This window comes from Mugil cephalus, chromosome 22, assembly GCF_022458985.1.
Source record: "Mugil cephalus isolate CIBA_MC_2020 chromosome 22, CIBA_Mcephalus_1.1, whole genome shotgun sequence".
NCBI classification, from domain to species: Eukaryota; Metazoa; Chordata; class Actinopteri; order Mugiliformes; family Mugilidae; genus Mugil; species Mugil cephalus.
Genome location: NC_061791.1, coordinates 4,676,814 through 4,692,634, shown reverse-complemented (window position 1 = coordinate 4,692,634; position 15,821 = coordinate 4,676,814). Strand labels below are relative to the sequence as shown.

Here is a 15,821-nt window from a genome sequence, read left to right as displayed (position 1 = left end):
CATTATGACCCTACATTGATTTGTTTACACATTATACCCACAGCCTGTGCAAGCAATGTTACAGTGAGGCATAGTAGACGTATCATCCATTAGAGGGAAAATGTGCTAGCAAAGCGCCTGCAGCAGACATTTCATTATCTCTACTTCTCTGGACAGGGAGAACCAGAGAGGTATGCAGTGAGACTCTCACTTATTATCATTCAGCTTGTATGGCCTCCCGCCGTTACACTGACTGGTAATGGCTGGTTTGGTGACATTGTGCTCTTACGCAGGGATAAAACTTCTAAAGGTACACAACATTTATGAACTGGAGCCGGCTGTTATTGAATTAGCTGTCAGTGTAGCTAAAAGATTTAATTGAATTTGAAACTCGGCGAACAAAGCACATTTTAACACCGCTCCTAATTCTGGATGGAAATATTATATTAAAAAAAAATAAAAAATAGACGTCACTTACGATCAGCGAGATGAAAGCGGCAAAAAATGAATAAATAAAAATGCCTGCAATGTCAATCTTTGAAGTCCCTTCGCAGAAGTCTGTGATGTGGATAAAGGAAATGGTGCTAATGAGCATGAGAAAGCAAATAACAGAGAGGGAGGAAGAAAAAAAAAATCGGATGGCCCTTGACCCCCATTTAATGAGAAAGAAATGCTCATAAAGCTCACAGACGGACGCCCTTGCTGCTTGGAATCGTACCAGCTCATTATGAGCTACTCGGTATCAGTGAGTTTTTGATATTCAGGCGTAGGAGTAAAAAAATGACCCGTTCACCTTGATAAAAAAAAAATGTTAACACTGCATATTAAGGCATGTATTAGAGGTTTAAGTTCCCATATGGTGGACGTCTGAATGGATTAGTAGGACCGTATGAGCAGAAACAAATTCCAGTTTTAAAGGATCACGTCGCCATGTTTTTATTTTAACCAGGTATTAGTGTAAAAGACTGTGCCAGGACAAGTTTCACACATTTTTTTCTGGCATCTTGTCATCACGGTTTTATTTACACAGATTTTCAGGAGTCTTTCTCTGGGATTTCCACCTCCGATGGTGTGTTGTTTGTGCTGCAGCCTGCACTGCAAACTAAACTAAACAGCCTCCCACATACTGAGGATAATCCACAGCTGTTTTCACTACATTTCCACCGAAAAAAAAAAAAAAAAAAATCAGAGGAAAGACTTACTCTGTGTATGCACGGTAGGTGCGTTGACTCAAAAGTTCAGTTTCTCTCAAAAACTAGTCAGCTATGTAGAAAGTCCTTGTGGGTTTTCATGTTAAAATGCTCAACCCATGTTTACATCTTCAGCTTCTCCAATCGTAACAACTGTACAGGGGATGATTTTTATCTAGCTCACAGGTTTATTTTTATTTTAAACCGGCAGAGTCAGGCACTTTCAAGATGGCGGCGACCGGAGATAGCCACGTTGAGCTTCGAAACAGTGTCTTCCACCACTGTCACGCTGCGAAACATGACAGTGGTTTTCTGCTTTTCCACATTAACCACACCCACTTCCAATTTCTGACCAATCACACAATAGCTGTCGAATGATGTCACACGAGAAATAAGTTCTGCTTGGTTGATGTGTCGAGAACAAGGTCCGCGAGAACAAACTGACGTAATTTTGTTGGCAACTGTGTTGACCTTTGAAAGCCAAAGAACGTAATGCAAGCTGACTACAATTACATGTGAGGTGTTCATCTAGTGTGTTGTGTGCCTGCTGTGTGGCAGTTGTTCCTTGGATGCTGTCAACATTTAGACTATCATTCCCTCCTTTTCTGAATAACCCTGCCACTTCCGATGTTCCTCATCCTAAAGGGCCTTTTCACTTGCAATGTTAAAAGTGAAACTCGAGCAGTCGAAATGAATTGTGCGACTCATTTGGGCGGGGTGTTGAACGCGCCACGGTTATCGTTTTAAAATGCACCGCGTGTCAAGTGAGAAAAGATGAGCCCGACGGTCCTAGCAACAGTAACTAAGTGGGCTTGGTGATGAATCCCTTCAGGGAGGAGGAGGAGGAAGCAGGTGTGCAGGTGAAGGTGCTTAAGGCAACATCTGGTTGGATCGGGAGCGGTTCTATTTACGTTGTGGCTATAAACACACACCATACCTGAGCGGAATTAGAAGTGGCTTAGTTATTTGATTTACGGTGGATTATCCTTGAAGACTCACCTCATGTCCAGCTCTCATCTGCAAGTGTAACCGTTTCTCGTGAGCAGCACGGTCTCAATGGGAAGTTTCGATTCCAAGCGGATCAATATAATCCTCAGAGCTTAATTACAGGGCGCTGGAAATAGAAACCGGCATCCTTGGAGGCATGCTAAGTTTGTTCATATGTGACATATATAAAAGGTGAAATGCTTGCGTTTGCACCTCTTGTCTCCGATACGTCTTTGTATGTGTGTCCGTTCTTCGCCTGTCCTGGCAACCGTTCATTTGTTCCACTTCACACTTGGCAGGTGCATTTCTTGGGACCCGAGTTAAGTGTAGTGTCGAGTTTGAAGTGGTTAACGTGATGGGCCGTCATAGTTCGCCTAAGAGCTGTTTTCGTGCGTGTCTTCGACCTCAACGGGGCTTCGTCTTCACACGCTGACAGAGTGTTCACCACAGTTTTCAGTGACTGTGCTTTCTCTACACCGGTAGCCGAAGTCATGAAACTTCCAGGTAAAGACCTAAATTAAGGTCGAGGTAATGGTAGATTTAGGTAAAAGATTACGCAAGGAGTGATTTTGGCTGAGGTACTTCTTTCAGCGATTTATTCAAGTCAGTTTAATGTCCCATTATACAATCTTTTGTATAACTTATATCAGTTTGTGAAGAGAGGTGCAGCTTCTAGTCAGTTTGTATGATGGATTAGCTCAAATGTCACTAGATTTTCTGAATGTACACAATCTCAGTTACTGTGTAGAAAGAACAGCTACCACTTTTCAATTTGCTAGTTATCAGCAAATTTCTGCCACTTTTCTCAACTTATGAGCAAACAAAATAACAATACAAGCAATGCAGATGCAAATAATAATAGAAATGTGCAAACAGCTGATGTGATCTGCACATAAATAACTGTGTCACTGTACTTTACATGCATTTGACATACACGTGGACTTCTAAGCATCTAAATATGTAGGTGTGCTTAATTTTGGGTTAAAAATGCAATTAATCTCGAATAAGAAGATTAATCTCGATTAATCGCATTTTAATCGCATAATAATATTTGCCCCAAACAGCAACATTTTTTAATTTATGTACTTTCATCCAATTCCTCTATTTTGGTAGCCATTAGCTGTTAGCTGTTAAGTGTAATCGGTGTACCAGGAAATTGTGCACTGACAAAAATTCTTTGTTGTTTAGAATCCAAACTGTCAATTATTTGTAATTATTTGTAATTGTAATTAATGTGTTAAAGTCCCATCCGTAGTTTTAATTATTAATTCACTGGTTGATGTTTAATGTAAAGACTTATAATCGGTTTAGGTAGCCGCGTAGCACCCAGTGGTACATCAAGTCTGATCAGTCAGTAAATTCAATTTACAATCATCATATTTAGAAGCTGGAACTTATTATTTTTGGCATTCATCCTTGTTAAAATGCCTAATTATCTAAATTGTTATTTATTAATCAACTACAAACAACTCTATTTGTCAGTAATTAATTACAGCAGAGGTAAACAAGCCACGGCTGTATATTCCATTTTTCTTGCACCCGTGTGATGCACAAGCATTAAAAAAAAAAAAAAAAAAATGCTGGATTGTAATCGAAAGAATGTGTTCATGCTTGTTTGTGCCTATTTTGTATTGATCGATCCCTACTGGACGGCACGGCTGGAGATGTGGAAAATAAAAACAACAGCCCGTTTGTCTCTCGACGGGGTTGCATGGATCTAAACAGCTCGGCTGTCAGTCAGACATGGTGTGGGTGTTCTGTTGCTGTTGGCACATAATGTTCAATGAACGACATCCACTCTTGGTATCTTAGCTCTCTTTAGTTGTGTAAACATCCGCTGCATGTCCATCCAGTTGGGAAGTAGGATCCTTCCCCTTCTGCATTTAAGAGGTTTCCTCCAGTTTTTTTTTTTTTTTTTTTTTTTATCTGAACTGAAAGTTTAAAGATGGAGGCTGTACAGATTGTTAATGCCTGAGGCAAATATGCAGTTTGTGAAAGTGGGCTGTGGACTTGACTAAACTGATTGAACTGTGAAACTGATGTGAAACATTAATTCTGAAAGCTGACTTTTTTTCTTTTAGAGAGCCAAAACGTTAAATGTATCACTTGTGATGTGGAAAAGGATTAATACACCGATGAGCCACAACATTAAAACCGCTGACATTGAACATCTTGCGACAATTCAATGTTCTGCTGGGACCCCACCTCATAGCAATGACACTCCTTGATAGCAGCAGCCATCCCCAGCAGAAGGCAGCCTGACTTTAGGAACAACTAAAAAAAAACAAGAAGAACAGCACAAGGCGCTGACCTGGCCTCCAAATTCACTGGATCCCAAACTGGAAACATTGGAACATTGCTCGGAGATTTTGGTCCATATTGACATGACAGCATCACACAGTTGCTCCAGATTTGTCAGCTGCACATCTATGATGCCAATTGTTCCACCACATCCCAAAGCTGCTCTGCTGGATTGAGATCTGGTGACTGTGGAGGCCATTGGAGCACAGTGAACTCATTGTCATGTTCAAGAAACCAGTTTGAGAGGATTTGTTCGCTGTTCGATTTAGATAAAGTGCCAAAACTAGAGAAGCACTTTGAAAAACAATCTTCTTCACCATTTTCTTTTTTTTCCCCCGAATATTTTTTGTACTCATCAACGTCATGTCTGGTAACTTGTGATTGGCTTTTTTACATGTATCAATTGATGTAAAAAGTAGATGATTACCAACATTTTTATCTGTAGGTCTAGGAGCTAACAGCGAGCCACATCAGGGTGTTTTGGTGAGAAACCAGGATGCAGTTCGACTGTAATTTATACCGATCATCCCTCTCGGTGCGGTCACTGGTCTGCGGACACACACGCTGAATAAAACATGTTATTGACCCGACAATCCAAAGTCCACTGATTGAGTTCCAAATCACTCCCCTCTCTTTCCATTATGTGACTCTATTTGCCTGCCAGTTTCAGAGGGTCAGAAATTAATCAGCCAAGTTGGCAGACTCATTCAGCACAGGCTAATTAGACGAGGAGAGCTCAACAGACCCCAGAGTCACAGCCTCCAACTTAAGGCTTAGGTTTAGTGTAAATGCTTTGTAATGCCTGCTGGTGTCGACTCTTTCCAGGACGGGTTACTTTTAAACAAATGAGTCCCTGGCTTATTCCTCATTTCCTTTATTCTTATGCATAGAGCTAAGCCAGTGCATACTATGCATGGAAGGGATTGCTATTATATCTTTCTCACAACCACCGGCCTTGACTGAGTCTATTTCCATTATGCCACCCACTGATTCGCTCGAGTGCCTTTGTCAAGGCTGCGCTGTTAATGTAATTGAATGGGGCATTTTCACCCTCTATCCTCTTGGCACGCCCACACACATAAACTCGCAATCTCTTTCTGTCTCCTCTCCCTCTTGCCAGATGTTGCCAGGGCCATTGAGCTGCTGGAGAAGCTGCAGGAGTCGGGCGATGTTCCCGGTCACAAGCTCCAGTCTCTGAAGAAGGTCCTTCAGAGTGAGTTCTGCACCGCCATCAGAGAGGTGAGTCTCCATCAGTGAGGGAACCGCTGGTCCGTGAACAGCAACGTGACTTTTGATTCCACAAGTCTCTTTTCTGTGACCTTTCTCGCACACCTCGCGATGGTGTTTTTCTTTTTACGCTCTTTTCCAATCAATCACGGCGCCTCGGTGCTGTGATGAATTTCCCTCAGAGTTGGTGAAATCGATGTTCTTTTATCTGTCCAGTCACCGTTGCTGCAGAAACATACCTTTTATTTCAATCAACCCATTAAAATAAACTTTCTGTATATAAAAATGTAAAATATTAACAGTCGGCTTTTTAATACCAGCAATGTCGTGGGAATTAAGAAGTATAAATAAACCAAGCAGTGGCCTCCAGGAAAGAAAAACAAAGCTAAAAATAAAATTTAAACTGTACTGAGGCTTAAACTGCCTCAAAATTGTGTCTAAGACTTAAAGTTATGCATGACATCACCCTCCTACCTCATCTCCACTCAAAATCCACCATTTTTAAAGACATTGCCAAGATGGCCGCCACCAGTGACATCCTAACTGAGCTTCAAACTACTCTCCAGAAATATTACAGTACATTCAGTAACATGCATGATAGTATAGGTTGATTCCAAGGACTAAAGCCAAGTTTATGCCTTGTAAAGGGCGCCTCATATATGCCATAATCCATACACATAACCAACAACTTTGTGAGTCATTTATAGTTGTGCGCTTGTCGGTCTGGGTGGTGTTTTTGCAGAGCGACACAAACATCAGTCAGCGCTGTGTCTTTTTTGCAAGTAGTTTTTTTTTTAAATCCTGCTTCACTTTCAACAATGACGACTGAAACTTGAAGATGAGTCGTATAAATATTTGTGTCAACGAACCTCCTCAGTTGACTTTTTTTCCCATCTTTACTGATCCAAGATAATCAATCCCAAAACTGCGGAGATGGAGAAGCAGCTGGAAATACTAAAGCGGAAACACGCTACTACCAAGCGGACCAATCACAGCTCTTGCGGTCTGCATCGCAGACATTTAAAAGAACAATAAAGTCAGTATGTTAAGGAAATAGAACGAGACCTGTTAAGTTTGATTGTCAGTATCTCCGCGGACCCCTAGGGTCCTGTTGAACACCTATGATTTAAGTTCTTTGTAACTTGATTTTGCTCCCTTTCATTCAAATTTATGTTTTTATCGAATTATTTTGTTTTAATGAATGAATGAAATAAAAAAAACAACTAATAATAACGTACTACGATATTAGGATGTACGATGGGTCGCCATAGCTACGACGTCACATTGAAGCAGAAGCCTTAACCTCCTTTAGTTGTAGAGAAAGAGTAGATGATGTCCCTAACAAAGCAACCTACACCAGACTTTCAGTCACGAGAAAAGGGCTTGTGTCTCTTGTTAGATTGTTGCTTTTGCACGTATTTGATCAACTGTAATAGGCGACTGTTTGGTTATGTTTGAGACACTTTCACAATGTCAAACACGTGTTACAAAGCAGAAGTCTCCCATTTGTAACAGAGGACACACTGCTACCTAAACAGTCGCCCTTTTCGATCGTCTTAAATATTTGATCGCTACTGTTGTTTTTCCGGTGGCGACATACTGGAGGATTTGTAACAAATTGGTTGCACGGTACAATTAACTTCAAGCTGGACTGAAAATACAATTGTTTATTAACAACGTGAGGGAATAAAGTTTGAGTTTCACGGAACGGTTATGCAATTCTTTTTCACTAAAATTGTTTTGCAGTCCTTTAAAGTGCCAGAGTGAGATATTCGGCTTGTGTTATTTCAATAAGTTTGACCGCTGGCTTGACAGAAGGAGAAAAATAAAGCCTACTATTCATCATATGTCGGTGAAAGATAAAACTCCCGGATTGTGTTGTTTCAACATAAACGTCCTCTGTTAAAGCCTGTGGAAACGGCACAGTCAGAGAATGTACCTTTTCTCATCTGTGTTGTGCAACATCAATCAACAAATGACTGGAGCATAATGAAAATGTCAAGGCTTATTGCGCCGCCTTATTGCTGCTGGAGCTGATCGGCAAAACTCGGAGGCTGCGGTGAAATTTTTGCCCGTGTGAAGAATTCTCATTTAAATGATCACAGACAAACATTATGAGCGTTCCATTAAGTTGAGGCTTTGATTAGCTTGTTACACAGAGTTTTAATTAAGCGAATCACTGCTAGAGATTGCTTTTAATCACATTTTACGGGGATGTGGTAAATGGTAAAAACAGAAGTTCTTGTTTTTCTCCTCTCCTCATTCGCATTAAAAGCCACAGACTGATCCATCATCTCCCCATCATTCATCACAGGGACACGGGTATAAAATAAACAAGAGGGCGTCCGCTCCGCTACATCGTCTGATAACCGCTGATCTTTTATATGCGGCGTCCTGTCTGTTGTGATGTACTGTAGCATTACCCAGTGACACAAATTTGTTAAGCAAGCCATGCTTTGAAGAGCAGGGGAGAGGATGACAGATGCTTCACCGGCCTCTGTGCTGCGAGTTAATTGTAAACAAACTGAACCTGTAATTTGTTCCAGGATGAAAGACAATTAGCCGACTTGATCAGTATGTTGGGGAGAGCGTCCTTTATTTACTAAAGGGAATTGTCTTGTAAATTAAACTGACGTGTAATAAGATTTTATTGCCGCCAGTCTTTTGGTATTGATTTCTGCACAACTTATCGGTGTCGGCTGCTGAAATCTGAGGTTGACAAAACTTATGGTGGGTTCCACTTGTACTTAGGAGGAATTTCGGAGTTGGAATTTTTAGCTGAAATACCCCCAAAGTCGAATTTCCTACTCATTTTTCCCATTGACTGTATAAACTATGGACAAACCCATCGTGACGACACCCATTGGATACTGAACCTCAAAAATGAAGCCCAAAGTGGGCGGAGCCCGCGGTCGCCATGTTGGATGGGCTTTGCTACGCCTACACTTGGATATTCCAAATATGGACATGGGGGGTCATGTCGGATGTTGAGACCCGCCCACCCAACTACCTGCTACCTGTTAGCTCAACTTTAATAATGCTGTAAAGGCTTTTTAACATGGGGGTCTGTGATGATTTGCTCAAAGACCCTTTGCTCACATTTGTGTTGGAATCTATTGGCACGAAATGAGATATTCAGGTTTTGATTAGCTTAGAATTAACAGAAATTATTATTATTATTTTTAAGCTTAGAATGACCCTTTAATATCCACATAAGTTCCCCCTTTAGTTCCCCCTAAACCCTTACAAGGGGAGGATGAGATAATTTACAACATAACCTTTAGATGTCACTAAATCCTACACTCTGGTCCTTTAAATAATTACCAGGGGAAAACAAAGATCAAGGAAAAATATCTAATTTAACCTTCCCACAATTACAAACGTCAGAGAAAAAAGTAAGGATGGGTGTTGATACTAAAGTTTAGAGTTAGAAAATGATAGTGTTTCTTGCTCGTAACTGAAAGATCAATGCATTCTTACGTTTTAAATTGACTTTGAACACAACCTTCCCTTCGCCCGGTGCTGCTGTTTGTCCGTAAAGTACCGTAGCCACTTAAATACTGATCAACAGTCTTCTGGAGAAGCTGGCAGGAGTTCAGCCATAGTCTAGTCATAATAAAACAAAGTCCTCCCTCCAAGCTAGGAGAAACTGACTTTGACTGAGGGTTACGTAAACAAAACACCCGACATCATGCAAAGAGGCAGAGAAGGAGAGAAAAGACTAGTCTTCTCCTCTGACGGCTCGGGGAAGCCTGGCACGTCCTGGCACCGGCTGCACGTCTGGCTGATCTCAGTGCCAGTCACTGGAGTGCAATGACAGTGAGTCTCCAAAAAGGGAAAAAAAAGCAGATGCGTATCGCTTCAGCCACAAAGGGCTGCTGGCTGAACACAGTCACATGGGAGGCCATCAGAGCAGCTTAGCAGCAAAGATGACTATGTTTTATAGTCGATTACAGGTTTTGTGAGAACCCATGATACAATAGCTCCTCTCTGTAGTGCTGAGCCAGCTGGAGGAGCATTTTTTTAAGTGCTGGCTGTTGCATACTTCGGAGCATTACTGTTATTAACATTAAAGAAGGTTTTTGTGTTGGAATATCGCAGCATCTCGACAGCTGCGTCCTCCGTTTGTGTCGGAAACAATTAGGAGAGACGGTGTCCTAATCTCAGTGGGAAGGCAGCTGGATGTAATGGCCTGATGCGTGGAAGTGTTTTTGAAAAGTGTCTGTTTGTGACTAGAGACGGCGCTTACAACCACAGGGTTTGCTTTCCTTATGCTTTGGTCTCTAAATGGGAACAAAAAGAAATGTTTCAGTATAAATGAGGAGAATCATAGTGTTTACGGGTCCCTCCGTCCTCGTATGGGGACATTAAGCTTAAGGTTTTATCACAGCTTATTCTACTTCATTTAAACCCGTTGTCCTCGTCAGGGGGGCACTTTAGTCTGCCATCTAGTGGTAGAAAAGGGTCAAAACACTAGTCGGTAAAAACACGATTTCATCGGATTCATTCTGCAGACGACCATGGGACAAAAGACGACGAGGACAAACCCCCATTAAATTCTACTTATTTATTTAAGCTTATTAACGTTTCTAGTTTGATGTGACCTGCAAATTCAACAAATTTCATCAATAGCAAGAAGCTACAAGCTCGATAATTAGCAAGTACTCGTTTGAGGACATTGGGACTTCATTGTTGTTGGGGGGTTTTTTGGGGTGGGGGGTGTCAGCCATGTGCAGGTATTAAAATAAACAGTTTTATATTTTGTCACATATTCGGTGACGTTATAATACAAATAATGAAATAATCCCAGTGTCCACATATGAGGACATTGTTTTCTTCAAAAACTACTACTTCCTGTTCAAAGATGATGCCTAGTTTTATACTTACTTATACTTCTTACGTCCTACTGATCCTTAATACCTTGGAGAAATTAAAAATGCATAGTAAACAAAAGCTCAAGTCTCAGGAGGTTAAGGTAGTATTCATGTATCATGTATTCGCTCTCTGCCATTTCTTTTTTTTTTTAAAAAAGAAATCCAAACTCTAATGTTTCTGAGCTTCCCACCAGCTTCTGAATGCTTCCCAGTGGAAGAAATAAATGAGCACAGAAATTGCCACCACAAAATTGCTATTTGGACAACAAATGCTCATTGTAATGGAAAACCAATCTTGTGAAGTTTATTTTCATGACATAATGACAGTAATTTGAGGAATCTGAATTCAGTGGTTGCTCGGAAAAGAGGCGAAATGCATGCATTAGTTTAAATAAGTGCTATATTTGTAGGAGCAAGAAGGTGAAGCCTTTTAACAAGATTCATTCTCGTCCTCTTTTTATATTCCAATTCATTTTGACTGCACTCAATTACTCTTTCCATTGTGTCATCTGTCGGCGTTAACTGCCGAAGTTAAAAGAGTCATAAAACGTAGGTTAAACTGTAAATCCAAAGCCTCCTGTTCGTTTTTGATCACACTCGCGCCTCCGTGTCCATTATCAAAGATGACCTTTCTTTCCAGCGCGAGTGTTGTGTAATCTGTGATTGATTTCTTTCCCTACACACATATGTGACGCCGCTCATTTCACAGTCTAATGCTCCGAGCCTGACAGGGCGAACATACTAATCTTGTCTACAGAGTGGGAAAAAAAAAAAACCCTTACTGTAACTCCGCCTCCAAACCTGAGCCCCTACTGTGGCGCGTGTCGACCGAAATCGCAAAAACATGAATCAGCCTTGTTACGGACGACAGGCCGGCTGTCAACGTGACGAATGGACGGCAGAAGAAAGAGCCGCCTCGGCAGCCGGACGACGGAAAAAAGACAGAGTTTGATGAGCTGGTGGTCTTTTCCCTGCCATCAGTGTTGAGAGAGGGCGGGGGGGGTGGTGATGGTGGTGGTGGTGATGGGGGGCGGACTTGAGACTGTGCGTTCATCTCACTGAATCACCCTGAATGAGTTGTCAGGGTCAATCAGCCTTGCAAATGGGAAAAGAAGGACACAAGACGAGATGACTGGAAGAGCTAATCGGTTGGAAATGATGGGGGGTGTGAGGGTGGATGGGGAGGGAGGGGGTAGGGGGGTGTCTTCTTTGCGGCGTATCTGGTTTTAGATAGTCCCACTTGACAAAATGTGGGAAGTGCAATGAGCAGGCCCACAGAGCGATCTTTCATCAGATGTTAAACTGCGTCGGATTTTCTGCTTCAGAGAGGAGATCTGCAATCAGCATCATCGCGTTGATTTCATTACGACGCCTCCTCCACCCGCGTCGCATTAATTTAATAAACGATGAACGAGTTCTGCTTAAACCGCGTTCAGAGGGGGTTTTGTTCAGTCCTGCAACAACATTTTCCAACAACGTTAACCGTGCTCTCTCTTGTTGCCCATCCCCCCGTTCCTCCATCTCTCAGTAGATGAAACAGGAAGCCATGGTTACGAGCGGCATCACATCGGCTTTGCCCCCGCAGGCATCTCTCTCGCTATTCTCGGGCTTTGTGGCGTCGTCGTCTGTGTACAGTAGGAGCCAGCGCTGGCGTCCTGCCGGGACGAGTGCGTCTGCGTCACCGTCAGAACCAGGACGATGGAGGCATGAAGGGAACGGGGCTGGAGAGAGTGCGCCGACTGTTTTTAGTGTTTCAGAAGCTGGCAAAGGGATTTGAAAATGTGCCCACGAGACAACTGGCATCCTTTGGAGCGAAGTGAAGGCATCACAAGACCGACGTTCACAAACACACAGCTGTTTGCTCTGTCTTATCGCTCTGTGGAGGGACTGTCTTCACATTTCATATGCACAAAGAAAATTAAATATATTCAAAATACTAGGAAGTATTAAAGCGCAGAAACATGAATTTTCAAATTATTTTTATAAAAGAAAATGATCAAACAGCACAATCCTTTTGCCTTTTTGATATGATAGTCAAGTTTTTTACTCGCTTGAGATGTTTTTTTTGCCTTTTACAGTTGAAGGTAGAATCAACTTTTGTAAATAAATTCTAAAATAGCAAACTTTTAACTTTTCTCTTTCATATTCTATATATATTCTATATATATATATATATATGGCATGTCTCATGTATGGTTCTCATTGTGTGCAATAAAATGCATTCTATGGCCAAACTGAAACATGAACAATACTAATCTCCCTATATTTTTCTCTTTTAATGTCCAAAGTGATTCGTTATTTGATTCTTATTTTGCGCATGGTTCCCTCAACTTTTTTCAAATTTAGCCTCTATCGCCAAGGTTTTGATAAATCTCTGGTAAACACCTAAAGTTAATCTCTCGTTTGTGAATACAATGGAGCCTTTAGCTTCTAACAACTATTGTATGTATATAAGGATGGCTGGACACTCTGTGAGTGGTTTTGAAGCTCAGTGTGAGTGTAAGCAGGCGGCCATCTTGGATGCCTCTGACTGGCCTGAGTTTAGCGGAGGCAGACAGGAAACTCCTACACAGGAAGCTAAGCCCTAAATGTTTCATAACCTTAAGTACAGATAGAATTCAAACACACGTGTACAGTTGGCATAAATGTAGAAATCTATAATACAGACCAAGCCCATTTTTGAAGTGGGCTGTAAACACATTTGGGACTTTGAGGACTGAGTTTGGGAGCTAGCCTCAAGTGGCCATCTGGGAAAATGATCAAGTATTTACATTAGAGCAAGAAGGAATGTGAATATCGGACCAACACTGGTCTACAACATGACTCTAAAAGAACGCTAATATTGCATGTTTGCTGCATGTGTACTGTATGTTAAGACACGTTTTTGGTTTCCATGTTGTTATCATTCTACACAGGAATCAAATACGTAGAAGCATTGCATATTTTATCTAATAAGTAATTAAATGGGTACCGAAAATGATTAGCGAACCCAACAGAGACCCGATGTCCTCCCACGTGCTCACTCTTTAAGCTATACAATCATTTTTAAAAATGCACCAGCGATATAACCTCTGAGAGTTTGTCCCTTTCTTTGGTCTCATTACCTTTCAGCTCACTGCTCTGCCGCTCTCTTTCTTCTGTAGCAGATGCCAAGAATTGCATAAGCGCAGCAGCTCTATCTGTAACACGCTCGCAATGTTTGAATAGAGCCATTACTAAACATTTACATAACAGAGACCAGTGTTTGAGGGACCAAAATGCATTAGTTTAACAGATAGATGAAGCCAGCATTGTTACAGATTCCATGTCTGGAGAGTGCTAGGAGGCAGACGCAGGATGAATAGCTGTAATTAGAGGCAGTGTTTTGTTTAAAGGAAAAAAAAAAGAAGGATGGATGAGGGAAGGAAAGGAAGCTGCTCTCTAGGAAGATAGCCAAGGAAAAGCCTTTTGTGGCATTTACAAAGCTGTGCTCGGCCTCAGAAGGTGCAAAAGTGGAAAAAGTCCTCGGGAAGAGGTGTCATTTGGGAGTTGGGTGCGTGACGGCCTACCGTTTCCCAAAATGCACCAGGGCTGTAAATATGTTTGAAATGTAGACCTGCACTCTCCAGCGCCGCTCATTTGGTCTTTGAGATTCTGTAGCAAACAAGCCGACTGTTGAGATCTCTACATATAAATGTGTGAAGGTTTGTATCTTGTCAACACACACCCTTTTGATGACTCAGATAAGTGAAGGCTTTGTAACATTGTTCTGTGGTGCGTCAAAGCTACCCGGCATGTTTGCTTCCAACGAGCTGCTTCGCTTTGATGAGAGACATCATTTTGGAAATGGATGATTAAAATGAGTCTGTGAGCCACATTAACTATTATCTAACAGTTTGGTTTTTTTTTTTGGAGAGAGAGATGTACACTTTCATTAGACTCATTAAAAATACATTGCTCATTCAGCTGCAGCTGGAATCATCTGATCTCTGCTGGAGATGATGTTTTTCTGTCAAGTGAGTCGAACAAGCTCAGCAAAAAACTATTTCCTTTGTGACTTTTTTTTGTCATCAAACGTCTCATTCATTAAAATCTTCTGTCTCCGTCTTGCCGCTGTACCCTTCATTATATGCTAGCGGCACTGGAGGGAATATCTGACTATATTCCATCATGTGAATGACTGCATTAAGAGTACGCTTTAAGGAACTTTTGTGTTGAACTGCATTAAGCGTATATCATCGCTCTACATGGTCTCCTTCTCTCATTTATGCGTTGAGCAAGTTAATGCGTAAAGTGACCTTACAAGCCACGTCGCAACTGGAAAGGTCAGCTGTCTGCACTGATTCTGCATGCTTCAGTGAATGGGTAGAAAAACTTGTTGTTGTTTTACACAAGAGGACATACCCATGACTTCGAACCAGTTCACTCCCAGCACCTCTTTTTGTGAGGTTGATTTCTTGTAGCTTGGAGTCATGAGTAAAGGACGACGGATGGTACTGCTTTGGTATCCATAGCTTAAAGGGTTACAGTATAGGAACTCAAACAAAGTGGAGACGCACGTGTGTTTGCCAGTAGTTGAAGAGTTTGTTGCTCCCTAGGGATGACCCTGTACAATTGCTGGTTGGTTGGAGAGTTTACTGTATCTTCAGGCAATGGTGTCACTCGACACAACAAAGAGGTGGCCGTATGACTAACGATAGCACAAGCTGATGCTTCCAGACATCTAAAACCAGGCTAAAATAAGGTAACTAGACTTGTTTCACCACTCATCCAATTGGCTTTTTCAATTCTAATTGACTGTTGGGGAGTATAGGTATTCATATTTGTGTGGTGTCCACATGAAACTCGCAGGCTAAGGCTTGTTAAGGACCCAATACTCATATTAACCTGGGTGGACCCAACAATTTTAGGTCCAGTTGCCTTTGTTTTAGCCTCGTTTCAGAGGTGGATGGCTGATAATCTTCACAGGCATACATTTCTGGTAATATTTTTGACACTGCCACAGCTACAACAGCAAGACACGTATCTGCAAAGCTCTGCCTTGCTCAAATCTTAACATGCTAAATCATGATCCATTACTTGGTTACAGTTGCTACAAAAATGTGAGCTGTTATACAGCTGGATAGAGTCTGGTATAAAAGAAGCTCTGTGGCATTCACTGTGGGAGCTCCAATGACCCTCTAGTGTTTGGTGTAGTGGAAGGGATGGATTGCCCATAATAGAGAGCAGTTTACCCAGTGTCCTTCAGTCCCTCACTGAGACAAACAACACCAACTCCCTACCA

At 41.7% G+C, this 15,821-nt stretch overlaps 1 protein-coding gene across 2 annotated transcripts in view; it reads left to right on the top strand.

The window, feature by feature from the left end:
• The window catches only part of lin7a (lin-7 homolog A (C. elegans)), a 38,490-nt gene that overhangs the window by 11,639 nt on the left and 11,030 nt on the right, over window positions 1-15,821 (top strand). For both annotated transcript variants that reach the window (XM_047575456.1, XM_047575457.1), the window contains exon 2: window positions 5,578-5,696. In XM_047575456.1, the coding sequence (XP_047431412.1) occupies window positions 5,578-5,696 (119 nt within the window). The remainder of the gene's footprint in view (window positions 1-5,577; window positions 5,697-15,821) is intronic.